Source organism: Muscardinus avellanarius (genome assembly GCF_963383645.1).
Source record: "Muscardinus avellanarius genome assembly, chromosome: 1".
NCBI classification, from domain to species: Eukaryota; Metazoa; Chordata; class Mammalia; order Rodentia; family Gliridae; genus Muscardinus; species Muscardinus avellanarius.
Window position 1 is genome coordinate 206,840,814 of NC_137786.1, and position 14,891 is coordinate 206,855,704.

At 40.8% G+C, this 14,891-nt stretch overlaps 1 protein-coding gene across 1 annotated transcript in view; it reads right to left on the reverse strand.

The window, feature by feature from the left end:
• Nucleotides 1-211: 211 nt before the first annotated feature.
• CSTF3 (cleavage stimulation factor subunit 3) overlaps nt 212-14,891 on the reverse strand; it is a gene marked incomplete at both ends in the record, with an annotated part of 84,049 nt that continues 69,369 nt past the window's right edge. Inside the window, 11 exons of the mRNA XM_080690594.1 lie at nt 212-414; nt 839-899; nt 1,043-1,137; nt 2,219-2,372; nt 5,127-5,322; nt 6,417-6,486; nt 8,777-8,879; nt 9,820-9,963; nt 11,274-11,348; nt 11,605-11,721; nt 12,796-12,905. Of these exons, the coding sequence (XP_080546720.1) occupies nt 212-414; nt 839-899; nt 1,043-1,137; nt 2,219-2,372; nt 5,127-5,322; nt 6,417-6,486; nt 8,777-8,879; nt 9,820-9,963; nt 11,274-11,348; nt 11,605-11,721; nt 12,796-12,905 (1,328 nt within the window). The remainder of the gene's footprint in view (nt 415-838; nt 900-1,042; nt 1,138-2,218; nt 2,373-5,126; nt 5,323-6,416; nt 6,487-8,776; nt 8,880-9,819; nt 9,964-11,273; nt 11,349-11,604; nt 11,722-12,795; nt 12,906-14,891) is intronic.

Sequence of the window (14,891 nt, forward strand, 5' to 3'; positions counted from 1 at the left end):
AACCTAATGTTGCTTAGAGCATAGGTCTGTTCCATTTTCTAAAGTTCACACAGGTTTGTTTCTTCTCAAGAACCATATGATAGAGGCACCAATGACAATACAACTTTGTTTCCAAGAACCTTGTAACAAAGTGTTGTCTCTTTAAACATATGACTTAAGAGGCAAACAGAATCCTGGGGAAGTTTTCTCTCCAGGCTGGACGCAGCCGGCCTCACCGAATGCGCTTCTGCTGCCGCGCTCTGTAGATGTCGTGCACGGGCGGGACGACGGCTCCCTTCTCTTCGTCTTCGTCGGAATCCTCGTTGGGCCTTTTGACCGCCTTGGTGAGCACCGCGTTGCTCTCCACCGGGCCGTTGCCTTCCACCGCCAGCTCCGGGGCCCCGCCCGTGATGAGCCTCACCGCCTCCTCGACAGCTAGAAGAGAGACAGGACGTGGCAGGAGGCCGCACATGGCCCTGCTAGGAACATGGTCTTCCACCCTGAATACTTAGTAGCTCACTTCATAGCCTACCAGCAAAGCATGGGGCAGTATTACAGATGCTAAATTAAAGAGCAAAGCAGCTGTTAAAACGAATACAATTAGATTTTCATAAGCCAGAAAGGAGAGTGCATATTCATCACATGCATAGAAAACGTAAGCTTTTATGACAATTTACTTTGTGGAATTAGATTATGAACACGGTTCTCTCTATTGAAGAGGGTGCAGCCCACTCCCGGGTTTCTTTGTACTTCTGCAAACTGACTAGCTGGTTCTGGAGACTTCAGTGGCAAATAACAATCTCTGCTGCTTGGGAGGCAATGTGAATGACACGCGGGAAATGGAGCTTTGGTTACTCACTATTTGGTATCTTGCATCTTCGGAAAATCTCCATCAGTTCATCCACTTGTACAAAAGGACCCTATTTTGACACAAATAAATTTTAATTAATTCCTAGATATCTGACAAGTTAGCAGTGCTTTATATTTCCATGTATACAAGGGCGAAAGCATACAATTATTATAACCCACAGAACCAGGTATCTATCATAAAGAGTTAACAAACCTGGAAACAGATAGGTGGAGGGAGAAGTTTCATGAGAACGACAGCTGCAGGGGGCACTGGAAACACTCCACCGGGGACAGGGTGTAAGCCTGGAGCTAAGAGAGACAGAGAGCATGATCCAGAGGCACAGAAGAGCGTCTCTACAGGTTAAGCAAAATGATTTCCTATGTCTCTTGCTTTGTCCTGGACACTGAAAAATGCTTGTGAGCACTTTTGCTTGACCAACCCAAATGGGTTGGGTGAGACAGGAAGCAGGCTCAACCCCAAGGCCACAGGGAAGCAGAACTGCACTCAAGTGACGTTCAATAAGGCACCCAGGGCCGAACTAAAGTTTTTTGTCAAGGACTATTTCTGAGTGGTATGTGTCACTTTTTCATCAATTCTATTTTTTTTTTTTCTACTAGGGATTGAACACAGGTATTCTACCTGCAAGCTATACACCCCCTGCTGATTTTATTTATTTGGAAAAAGTGTCTCACTAGGGTTACTGAGAGCCTTGCTAAATCGCCGAGGCTGGCTTTGAGCCTGTGAGTCTGCTGTCTCGGCCTCCCAAGTACTAGGATTATAAACATGTGCCACCAAGCCTGGCTCACCAATTTTACTTATTTTGGGTACTGGGGATTGAACCCAGGAGCATTCTACCTCTGAGCTACACCCCCAACCCTTTTTTGAAACAGGATCTTGCTAATTTACTGTGCATTGGCCACAAATCTGACTCCTGTCTCAGCATCCCAAATACTAGGATTACAAGTATGTGCCACTATACCCAGCTTCAGCAGTCCTATTTAAATAAGTTATTCAAAAGCATATGTAATTATTAGGACCTTATTCAAAAAAACAATCTGGAGAGGCTACTAATCATTAGTAACTATAAATAATAACAAATAATATCACCAAAGTAAGTTTCCAGCTTTTCAAGTAACCTGCACATAGGAGCATGTTTGAAAACCAAGTACTACCGCCATAATGGGCTACTGGAGTGTAGACCACACAGAGTTTTGTATTTTAGGACCAGAATATAGTTCGCCTGGTTCAAAGACTACTGCCAAGTCACTTGTCATCGTGACCCTAAGTCTAATTGTTAACCTACAGTGGAAAGACCATGTCACTTCCCCCCACACCTTGGGCTTAAGCAACACACCCGGCTTCTGAGCCGGGTCTGAAGCTGTGGCTTACGTGCTAAGTGTCGTGGCTGGAATGGGATCATCTGCTGGGTGTCTGGTTTGGGGTACTCTGGTTTTCTATCCACTTCATCTTTCAGAACAGGCACTATAGAAGGAGCTACAACTGGGTCTGGAATTATAGCTGCTAGCTTAGCCCGGGAGACATCCTGAAAATGCAGAACAGAAGAATCCTAAACCTGGAAAAGGGTCTTATGGAGTATAATTGTACAATTCTACAATCTTGAGGATACAGTGGAATAACTGAGTTAAAACCACAGGAAGAAAAGGGAGAGGGATATGCAAGAACTTTCATGATGGCAAAGATTGTTAAATACTCAACAAGGAAAGCTCTGGGCTATGAAGACTCAGTGCTTTACCACCTCTGCCACACAGGACATCAGTACGAGCTTTTGTGGGATGAAAGTTTTGTAAGAGAGCAGCAGATAAGATTATAGGTATTTTTGTGAGACAGCAGGGTGATTTGGAGGAAAATTTCAAAATTTTAGATATTCTTTTGACTCCTCCCAGTAGAATTAAATAACCTCTATCCATTTCTTTAGGTGAAGAAGGTGGATTAGGTGAGATTCTGCTTCATGAAGGCACAATAAAGTTTGCCAGCACCTACAGTCAGAAATAAGACTGATAAAGATATTAAGAATGATTTCCAATGTACTATGAGGGAAAGGACCACAAGCTGAGCAGCCCCTATTGGCCAGGCAACCTCCCTCTCTGAGGAAGCAAACAGTAATATCTAGTAATATCCCCACTTTACAGAGGGGACTCAAGGCCCAAAGTTCACAGAGTAGAAAAAGGGTTGCGAGCCCTGGCCTTTGACCTCAAACCAATCCTGAGTTGTCCTTCCAATGTACTAACAGTGCCCTTCCAGGGCTGAATACTCTCTTAAGGTATATCAAAAGAGGGCTGCAGTTGCCTGTTTATAGAGGCCCTGTCCCATTTTACTTTCTCAAAATTTGATCAAATACAGTTGGTATCATAGGAGCAAATCTAAAAGTGTAGGCACAATGAGAATTTCCTTTTTTTTTTTTTTCCTTGTGATGCTGGAGGATGAAGCCAGGGCCTTGTGCATGCTAGGCAAGTGTTCTACCACTGAAGTACATCTCCAGCCCACAGGGAAATTTCTTTTCTCTTACTCATGCACATTTCACACTACCTACCACATATGGAAATTCATTAATTTTTCCGAACAAAAAAACAGAAATAGAAATACAGGGTGGAAAACTCCTATTCAAGAAGTAGTTCTATGTGGAAATATTAAAATCTATTTTCACCAACCCTTTTAATTTCCATTTTTATCTTGGAAGGGTTGAAGTAATTCTTTCTTTCTCCTTTCTTTCTTTCTTTCTTCCTTTCTTTCTTTCTTTCTTTCTTTCTTTCTTTCTTTCTTTCTTTCTTTCTTTCTTTCTTTCTTTCTCTCTCTCTCTCTCTCTCTCTCTCTCTCTCTCTTTACCAACCCAATTTTTGTATTCTTTATTTTGAAACAGGGTCTCACTGAGTTGCAAAGGGCCTCACTAAGTAGTAGCTGAGGCTGTCTGTGAACCTCAATCCTCCTGTCTCAGTCAGCCTCCCGAATGCTGGAATTACAAGTGTGCGCCACCACATCCAGTTTGAAATAGTCTTTTCTAATAAAGTAGTCTTGAAATGTTCTTGACATTTCATTGAGGAGTAAACAAGGAGCAGAAACCACCTATTTTTGAGCAGTAACCCCCTGAATACTGGGATCTCATGATTCAGAAAAAGAATTGGGTTAGCACAGAACTGGGGCTCCATTAAGGAAAATGACTGAAGCTAAATTATAGGTACTTTTTCTTTTTTTCTTTTGGTGGTACTGGAGATGGAACCCAGGAGCCTTCTACCTCTGGGCTACACTCCCAGACCTATTTTATATTTTATTTGGAAAGAGGGTCTCTTAAGCCAGCTGAAGGTGGCTTTGAACCTGCATGATCCTCCTGTCACAGCCTCCCAAGCGCGGGGATTACAAGCGTGCGCCACTACACCCGGCTAGGTACTTTTTCTTAGTTTTTAATTTGATTCAGACAGAGTGAAATGGGTCAAAAGAGATGGAGTGAGGGAAAGAATGATGGTCAAGAATGCTCTAATGCTAGCTGGTTTAATGGGACCAGCCAAGGGCTCTTGTGTGTTTATATATGTATACATGGAGACATGTTCGTATGTGTACGCAAATATATACACACACACGCACACAAACACACATTGATTTCCATGTTGTTTTTTTGTTCATAAAGGATGGAAAGATCAAGAAATTACAGAGCAACGGTTTTCTAAGCAAGGACTATTTCTAAACCTTTGTATACATTAATCTTTCCATCTTGGCCTAAACAGCTTCTGGGACTAGATTTGTTTTCTTATGACTCAAAAATCTCCACAGAAGAACTCCATTCCTAGATGAGCTAGTTCCCCTGAGGGCTGCTGAATGAATGCTGTTTCAGGATATAAACCTCTCAAGGGACTTCATGGATTAGTAAACTGTCACATTTCTTCATTATATTGTATAAAGTATGCAACAGGAACTGCCTGTGGTTTAAGATCTGTCAAAACATGTTCATTGGTTTGATAAGAATTATTAGAACAAAGGTAATAACCAAGATGGCATTAAGACTTTCTTCTGTTTTTTTCCCTTCCCACACCCTTCCCATCTGACCAGACAGAAGATGTAAGCACTGCAATCTCAGGTACAGATGGAAGTGTCTGCTCGATCTCATATCAACTTTCATTTTGTTCAGATACTTTGCCAAAAAAAAAATCACTGAATTATCTGTTTCAAAGCTAGATTATCTTATATTTTGGAGTCTACTAATTTAGAATGAAGGTTATCCATGAACTTTTCTAAAACACTAGAAAATTAAAGAAACTACGTAGCCATGTTGGTCGTAAGTACATACCTTATAACCCAGTGCTTTGAGCTCACTTGCGGAGCAAGGGTACAAATCCATGAACTTGTACCTGTCCACCAGCAAAGCTGTTTCTTTGCCTTCATATTCTTCTTTGAATGCTGTAAACCGTCTTTTTTCTACTTTGAGTATACTAGCTAGATCACCAATATTACTTTCAAAAGCTAGAAATCGGGCCCAGATTTCTCTATAAGAAAATAAACATAATCAACACTTAGCTATTCTGGGTTGGGAACAATCATTTATCGAAAAACCCGTAAAATAAACAAACGACCAAATTAACAAAAATATCCCCTTAATTTCTCTCCTTCTACTACTCCTAAATTATAAAAAGATTTTTTATTATAAAGATTTCCAAATTATAGAAAAATAGAAGAGTTTAATGAATACCTATATATCGTTATCCAGATTTAATAATACTTAATATTTTGTCATATGTGGTTAATCTTACTTTTGCTTAAGCATTTTTTGTGTGTGTGTGGTACTGGGGGGGGGAACCCAGGGGCTTTTCTACCTCCGGGCTATACTCCCAGACCTATTTTATATTTTATTTGGAAACAGGGTCTCACTAAGTTGCTGAGAGCCTCACTAAGTAGCTGAGGCTGGCTTTGAACCTGTGCGATCCTCCTGTCTCAGTCTCCCAAGCGCTGGGATTACAAGCGTGCGCCACCACGCCTGACTCTTGCTTAAGCATTTGAAAGTAATTATAAACAAAAGACTTCACTCTAAATACTTAAATAAGTCCTTTTTATTTATTTATTGTTTTGGCACTAGGGATGGAACCCAGAGGCATTCTACCTCCAAGCTACACTCTCAGCTCTGTTTTTTATTTTCCATTTGAAAATAAGGTCTCACTAGTTTGCTGAGAGCCTCTTTAAGTTGCCAAGCCGGCTTTGAACCTGTGATCCTCCTGTCTCAGCCTCCCAAGTACTGGAATTACAAACGTGCGCCACCACACTTAGCTCGTAAAACTTTGAATATGTGACAAGAGTCTGCTTTTGAGTAGAGGAAGTAAAAACTTAAGAATTCCTAATATGTTCATATCAATTTCTAAATATAATAAACTAGAAAGACATATTAAAATGTTTAATAATAAATTACAAAGGCATCTCTCAAAAAATAACCAAGAATGAAAATATTGCAGGTAAATAAAGTAAATCTTGAGAGAGAAGGGAAATTTTTCCTGAAACTCCCACTCAACCCAACATTCACCCCACAGATCACCTTCAGTATTAAAGCTGCCCTTAGGGCCTCAACAACTCACTGTCAAGAGTGGCTTACCCAGATTTCTCAGGAGGAAGGCTTCCAGATGTTAAAACTCGTTCAAACAAAACTCGGGTATTATTGTCCTCTAGGATATTTAACAGATTTTAAATATTAAAAATCAGTTTTACAGTTCAACAATGTTTTTTACAAACATTATGTCAACCCTCACAAAAATCCTTTGAGGAAATATAACTATTGTTATATCAAATTATCTTATAGAGGAGGAAACTTGGGGTTCAAAAAGATGAGTACTGTGGATTGAACTCAGGGGCATTCTACCTCTGAGCTATACTCCCAGCCTTTTTATTTTTTAGTTTGAAACAGGTTCTCACTAAGTTGAGGAGAGCCTCAGTAAGTAGGTGAGGTTGGTCTGGAACCTGCGAACATCCTGTCCCATCTTCGCAACTACTGGGATTCCAAGTGTATGCTACCACACCTGGCCTATTACTCATCTTTCAAACCAGCCCACAGGCCCCTCCCTGAGACACCCACTAGGATAGTGCTACCCAACAGAAAAGTAAATGCAAACCAAATATGTCATTTAAGATTTATGAGTTGGACAAAGTGGCACATGCCTGTAATCCTAGCTACTGAGGAGGTTGAGGCAAGAGTCCCCCAAGTTTCAGGCAAGCCTGGGCAACTTAGTGAGAAGCTGTCGCAAAATAAAATATTAAGCTGGGTGTGGTGGTGCATGCTTGTAATCCCAGCATTTGGGAGGCTAAAACAAGAGGACTGCAGTTTGAAGACAGCCTCAGCTACTTAGTGAGACCCTTTGCAACTCATTGGGACCCTCTTTCAAAATAAAGAATAAAAAACCAGGGCTGGGGGTGTGGCTCAAAGGTAGAATGCCCCTGGGTTCCACCCTCAGTACTGCAAAAATAAATAAATAAAAAATAGAAAATAAAAGCTGGGTGTGGTGGCGCACACTTGTAATCCCCGCGCTTGGGAGGCAGAGACAGGAGGATCGTGCAGGTTCAAAGCCAGCCTCACTGGTTTAAGAGACCCTGTTTCCAAATAAAAAGTATAAAATAGGTCTGGGAGTGTAGCCTGGAGGTAGAAGGGTTTCCAGGAACCCCAGTACCACCAAAATAATAAATAAATAAATAAACAAACAAACAAAAAACAAAAACTGAAATAGGGCTGAGTTGTAGCTTAGAGACAGAATGCCTCTGGGGTTCAATCTCCAATCTCAGCCTCCCAAATGCTGGGATTACAAACATGTGGCTCCATGCCCGGCTTATATAAGATTTTTTCAGTCAAGAAATTGCATATCCAGGACTATAGGTAATTAGGCTAAATTTTCACACATGTGCAAACACATACAAATGAATCACCTAGCATAGTTCCTGGCACATTATAGGAACTCAATAAAGGATGGCTATATTACTGTTACTATGACAGAATGGGAGGATAGAAGTAAGAATGGTAATGAATATATGTGTCTTTCTAAATGTCCCCCAGTAGACTCAATATGTTTTCCTTTACTACATGGGCATATTTGAGTTTTGGTAACTAGAGGTTTGTTTGATTTGGCAGTGCTGGTAAATGAACGCAAGGCCTCCCACTTGCTAAACCAGCACTCACCACCAAACTTCATCCCAGCTCTAGGTTTTTTTAGCCTGTTTCCCACCTATGGAGATAGGAGATAAGTTGCCCAGAGTCATCAGAAATTAACATAAACAGTCTGTGTCTCCTAACTCTGACTCTGCAGCCGACAGATGGTATTTTACCAATTAAAGGCCATTTGGTGCCGGGCATGGTGGCTCACGCTCGTAATCCCAGCATTTTGGAGGCTGAGATGGGAGGATCAAGGTTTGCAGACAGCCTTGGCTATTTAGGCCCTTTGCAACTCAGTGAGAACCTGTTTCAAAATAAAGAATCAAAAATAGGGCTAGGGGTATACAGCTCAGAGGTAGAATACCCCTGAGTTCCATCCCCAGTACAGCAAACAAACAAATAAACAAACGCCATTCAGTAGAGTCAAAAGACATCTATCTTTTATTTTTTGCGTGTTTATGTATAGTACTAAGGATTGAATCCAGGGGCTTTCCACCTCTAAGCAACACCCCCAGCCTTATGCATTTTTTATTTTGGAGCAAGGTCTTACTAAGTTTCTGGGGCTAGCCTCAAACTTGCAATACTCCAGTCTCAGCCTCATAAATACTGGGACTACAGGCATGTGCCACTACATCCAGAAGCACCTATCATTACAAGTATAATAAATTCATGATAGGCACAAATATTTCTTGAGTAGCTATTTGCTTTGTTCTGGCGTGATGCCAAAATTATAGTACATTCAAGGAGAAAAAACCCAGCAACATAATTTCAGATAATTTACTATTAAGTAACTATAATATATTCTAGAATCAACTTACCATTGAGGTGAGATAGATAATCAATATAGGCCAGAACATATTCTGGAATGTCTCCATATTTCTTTAGTCCCAGCTCAAAGATTTTAAAGGCAACAGATTTGTCCTGCAAATAAAGAGAATAAAGTATTAATTTCCATGAAATGTCAGGTAAGATACTCAAAAGAGTACTAAAACTATAGCACTTTAATATGACACGATGCAAAAAATTAAAACCAGCCAGGTATGGTGGTATACACTTGTAATTCCTGTACTTGGGAGGCTGAGACAGAAAGATTGCAGGTTCACAGCCAGCCTCACCTACTTAGTGAGGCCTTCTGCAATTTAGTGAGACACCGTTTCAAAATATAGAATAAAAAAAAAAATAAGGGCTGATGGTGTGGCTCAAGAGGTATGCCACTGGGTTCAATCTCCAGTACTTGGGGGGAAAAATTAAAATCACATAAAGTAAAAATTAGTGAGCTAAAAACCAGTCAAGGGGTTTAGGAATATGGAGTCTAAGCTGGATATGGTGGCACATGACTGTAATCCAGTACTTGGGAGGCTGACAGGAGGATCACAGGTTCATAGCCAACCTCAGCAATTCATCAAGGCCCTCTGCAACTTCATGAGACTCTAGAGGGGGAAAAAAGGGCCTGGGAGTGTAGCTCAGAGGTAGAATGCCTCTGGGTTGAATTCCCAGTACTATACACACAAAAAAGAGGTCTATGGCCCTGATTCGTGGTGCTTGCTTGTGGTCCCACCTAATTGGGAGGATGAGGCAGAAGTTCAAGGCCAACTTAGGCAACAAAGTGAGGACTATCTCTTAAAAAAAAAAAAGGAAAGAAAGAAAGAAGGGAAGAAAGAATGAATGAATGGAACTTCACCAGGTATAAATAGCAGCCAGTTGGGGATCTAGATAACACTTCACATAATTTTACATAGATACATTTGAACTTCCTTTAGAAAATGGAATAGTAAAGCTTAATGACAGAAACTGGGACTACTTTTAATTAAGGTCCTCAAATGAAAGGACTAATTTCATCTTTATGTATTTCAGTATTTACCTTACTACAGTAATATTCCATGAGTGCTGCAGTAACATAGACATGGTGGCGTGTTCTGGTATCTTCTCTTGCTTTTTTAAATATCATTCTTCCAGACTTGATACCTTCTGCTCTCCTTGCAAATTTCATATATTGAATATATACCTATGCAAAAACCCCAACATATTTGTATTCTACAAATTAGGCAGAATTTGATCCTAATACCATCCATTACCAGCTCATCCAATCCCTATACCACTTTGTTTCTATAACAAAGTAGAAATATATAAGAAATCAATTATGAATATCCAAAATATTAGAATGTAATAGATAATAGATAATAAATTGTTTAAATGGTATTAGGACATGGTGGTGCTCCTGTAATCCCAGTATTTAGGAGGCTGAGACAGGAGGATTGCAGATTCACGGCTAGCCTCAGCAACTTGTGAGGACCCCCACAACTGAGACCCTATAAAAAAAAAAAAAAAAAAAAAGCCAGGCCAGGTGTGGTAGCACACACTTGTAATCCCAGCAATTGAAAGACAGAGACAGGAGGAGCGCACAGGTTCAAAGCCAGGCTCAACTACTTAGTGAGACTCTCAGCAACTTAGTGAGACCCTGTTTCCAAATAAAATATATAAAGTAGGTCTGAGAGTATAGCCTAGAGGTAGAAAAGCCCCTGGGTTCCACCCCCAGTACCACAATAAATAAATAAATAAACAAATAAATAAATAAATGAAAATTAAAAAAAAAGCCAGGCATGGTGGTACACGCTTATAATTCCAGCATTTGGGAGGCTGAGAGAGGAGGATCATGGTTGCAGACAGCCTCAGGTATGTAAGACCGTTTCAAAATAAGGAATAAATAGGGCTGGGGGTATAGTTCAGAGGTAGGATGCCCCTGGGTTCCATCCCTAGTACCAGAAAAACAAAACAAAACGGCTGGAGGGGTCTATAGCGAAGGTAGAAAGTCCCTGGGTTCCATCCCCAGTACCACACAGAAAAACAAAAACAAAAAAACAGAACAAACAAAGAAAAACAACCCTGGGAGGCTGAGACAGGAGGATTGCAGGTTTGAGGCCAGCATGTGATAATTTAGCAAGACTCTGTCTCAAAATAAAAATTTAAGGAAAAGGTTGGGGATGTAGCTCAGAGGTAGTACACCCTTGGGTTCAATCTTAAGTTCATTGTACCACAATAGATAAATAAGCATATAAATAAAGAAAGAAAACAATATAATTTAGCAGGGTCCAGAGCAGTACTTGTCAGAAACCGAGGTGAGGGAAAGGCATGCACGCAGCAGTCACACAATGGAATTTTGTTTTGTATCTTTATTGTGATGGTGCCCCATGAATTAACGTTATTTGTCAAGATGCACAGAACTACACAACAAAAAATGATAATTTTACTATATTTGAATTAGTTAATCTTGTTGTTAAATCAGACTTCAAGGTGAAAAGAGTTACAGTTACTCACCAAGGTGGGGTCAATATCCTCAATTGCTAGAAGTCTGTTATATATACTGTGTACCTTCTCATACTTCATGCGACTCTAGGAGGTAAAGAAATAAACGAGCAGGATTTGAGTTCTTAGGAGACCAGTGCTCCACCCTGGCCTCTCCCCTTCCCCGTGCAAACACAACAGCACTTGGAACTAACACCGATGTGAGCTGAGAACTAACAACGGTTACTTCCTGCTTTGTCATCTCTGGCTACCAAGCAATATCAGGCAAAGCAACAGCCAGAAAAAAAATCCAGTCATGTAGTAAAAATTAAATTATAATGAAGTTCTAAACATTTTTACTTACTTCTTCATAATCTGCATATGCAAAATAAAGAAGCATATTCTTCTTCAGTAAAGTGCTTATGGCTCTTTCATATATATTAGCAGCTTCATCACTAAATAATTTGGCATTATTCATATCCTAGGGGAAAAAACAGCTCATCTTCAGTAATTTTAATATAGTTGAAAGTGAATAAAATTAATAAATTTATGTATATGTACTTTACAAAAGACATACAAGTTGACATATACACACACAGACACTTTCTGAATTCTAAAAAAGAATGCCAGCGGGGTGTTGGTGGCACAGGCCTGTCATCCCAGCTATTCAGGAGGCTGAGATAGGAGGATCTCAGTTTGAGGCTGGCCTTGGCAACTTAGGGAGACCCTGTTTCAAACAGAAAATGAAATAGGGCTGGGGATCCCAGTGTGGTGATACACACCTGTAATCCCAGTACTTAGGAAGTTGAGCCAGGAGGATCACAGGTTCAAGACCAGTCTCAGCAACTTAGTTTGAGACACTGTTTCAACATTAAGACTGGGAGTGTAGCTCAGAGGTACACCCCTGGGTTCAATTCCCAGTAAAAAATACATCAACATATATAATGTTTTTACTTTTATTTTTTATACTGTGGTACTGAGAAAGGAACCAAGGGCATCATTCTACCTCTAAGATATACCTCCAGCCCTATATTACTTTTTAGATTGAAACAGGGTCTCACAGAGTTGCAGAGGGCCTCACCAAGTTGCTGAGGCTAGTCTTAAACTTGTGACCCTCTTGTCTTAGCCTCTCAACAATTGGGATTATAGGTGTGTGCCACCACTCTTGCACAACATTTTTAATTTTTTAAATTAATAAAGTAAAAAGGATTGGGATGTAGTTCAGTGGTAGAGCACCACAGGTTCTATCCTCAGTACTGCGGAGGGTGGGGAATTCAAGGCCTCTGTTTTTTGGTGCTAAGTATTGAACCTGGGGCCATGTGCTTGACACTGAGCAATAACCTCATGACCCATTGCTTTAACTTTCAGGAGAATCATGCAACAAGATTATTCATCACGTTAATACGTTAAGCAGCCTAATCATATTAGTGTAACTAAGATTCATACTGAAAATGTTTAACATTTCCACCATTTACAATACCAAAATTCAGTGTTATATTTTTCAACCAATCATTGCTATATCAAAAGTCACAAAAAGATTCAGAGAAATACTCACTCCCTTTTCTGCTAGCAGTTTACTTGACTGTTCAAGATACTGGGCAGCTTCATACCAAATATCAGGGTGGTGACCCAGCACAAGCAGGCACTGTTCATAGGCAAACATAACTAAGGGAAGAGACACACAAAGAACATTCAATTAAGATAACTATTATTTGTAAAACTATCAATACAAGCATCAAAACTAATTTATTAAGATGACTTAGGGTCCTCAATAATGAATGACAATTAGAAATGAGAAGCTTTAATGATTTCTGCCACTGTTATCTACCCAAGCCCCATCTGCCCATCATTTACTAAGTTAATATTTACTGGGCACCAACTATATCCTAGAAAGTATGAGTGGCACACTTTAAGCATATAAGTAAAAATAAGATGTCCTATATTCAATTAGTCTGTAGTAGTTAGGCATAGTGGTATATAGCTGAAATCCCAGTGATTTGGGAGGCTGAGGGAGGAGGACTGCAAGATCAAGCCCAGCTCAAGTATAGAGTGAGATCCTTTCTCAAAAAACAAAAGAGCCAGGTGTGGTGGTGCACGCTTGTAATCCCACTTGTAATCCCAGCATTCGGGAGGCATGGCGGTTCAAGGACAGCCTCAGCTACTTAGGCCCTTTGCAACTCAATGAGACCCTGTTTCAAAAATAAAACCACAGCGGGGCATGGTGGCGCACACTTGTAATCCCCCCACGCTTGGGAGGCGGAGACAAGAGGATCCCACAGGTTCAAACCAGCCGCACTGGCTTAAGAAACCCTGTTTCCAAATGAAAAATATATAATAGGTCTGGGAGTGTAGCCCTGAGGTAGAAGGGCTTCCAGGAACCCCAGTACCACCACCACCACCAAAAAAAAAAAAAAAAAAAAAAAAGAATAAAATATAGGGCTGTAGGGGTAGCTTGGAGGTAGAATGTCCCTGAGTTTAATCCAGTATCCCCCCCTAAAAAAAGAGAGAAAAATATGTATATCCATATATGGTGTTATGATGAGGAAAGTATAATATATTCATGGAATTTAGGAACTAAAGAAAGGCTTCCCTAAGGAACTGATACCTGAAGCACAGATCAGATGAGGAATGAGTGGAGCAAAGGAAGGACAGAGAAGGGTAGATATGAAAATGGTGCAGGCAAGATGGGTCTGTTTTAGTTGGGTGTGGTGGCGCACACTTGTACTCCCAGTACCCAGGAGGCTGAGACGGAAGCACAGAAGCATCAAAAGTTCAAGGACAGCCACAGGAACCCCCCCCATGGGGTGAGGACAACAATGATGAAGGCAAAGGAAGCAATATTTGCAAAGGCCCACAGGTAAATGAGTAAGGCAAGATTGAATAACTCAATACAGGTCCAAATTCCAATCGAGCAGCGGCAAAGCAGATTGTTTCAGAATAACCCTGAAATAGCAATTATAAACTGAGGCCTGTGGAACTAGAATGCCCCTGGGTTCAATCCAGTACCAACCAACCAAACAAAAACAACAAACAGCCAGGCGTAGCCCGGAGGTAGAAGGGCTTCCAGGAACCCCAGTACCACCAAAAAAAAAAAAAAAAAAAAAAGCAAAAAACACCAACTATTAAAATATCTTAGAGCCGGGCATGGTGGCACCATGTTTATTTTTATTTTTATTTTTTGGTGGTACTGGGGTTCCTGGAAGCCCTTCTATCTTAGGGCTACACTCCCAGACCTATTTTATATTGTTTTTATTTGGAAACAGGGTCTCTTAAGCCAGAGAGGATGGCTTCGAACCTGCGCGATCCTCCTGTCTCCGCCTCCCAAGCACGGGGATTACAAGCGTGCACCACCACGCCCGGCACGCCATGCTTTTAATCCCAGCATTTGGGAGGCTAAGACCAGAGGATCGAGGTTCGCGGACAGCCTCAGCTACTTAGCAAGGCCCTTGGCAACTCATTGAGACCCTGTTTCAAAAGTGAAAAGAGGAAAAAAATAGCTCTGGGGGGTGTAGCTCGGAGGGAAAATGCCCCTGGGTTTTATTCCCAGTACTGCAAAAAAAAAAAAAAAAAAAAAAAAAAAATCTTGGAAAGCCAGGCACATGCCTATGGTCCCAGTTTCTTGGAAGGCTGAGGTAGGAGGATCACTTGAGC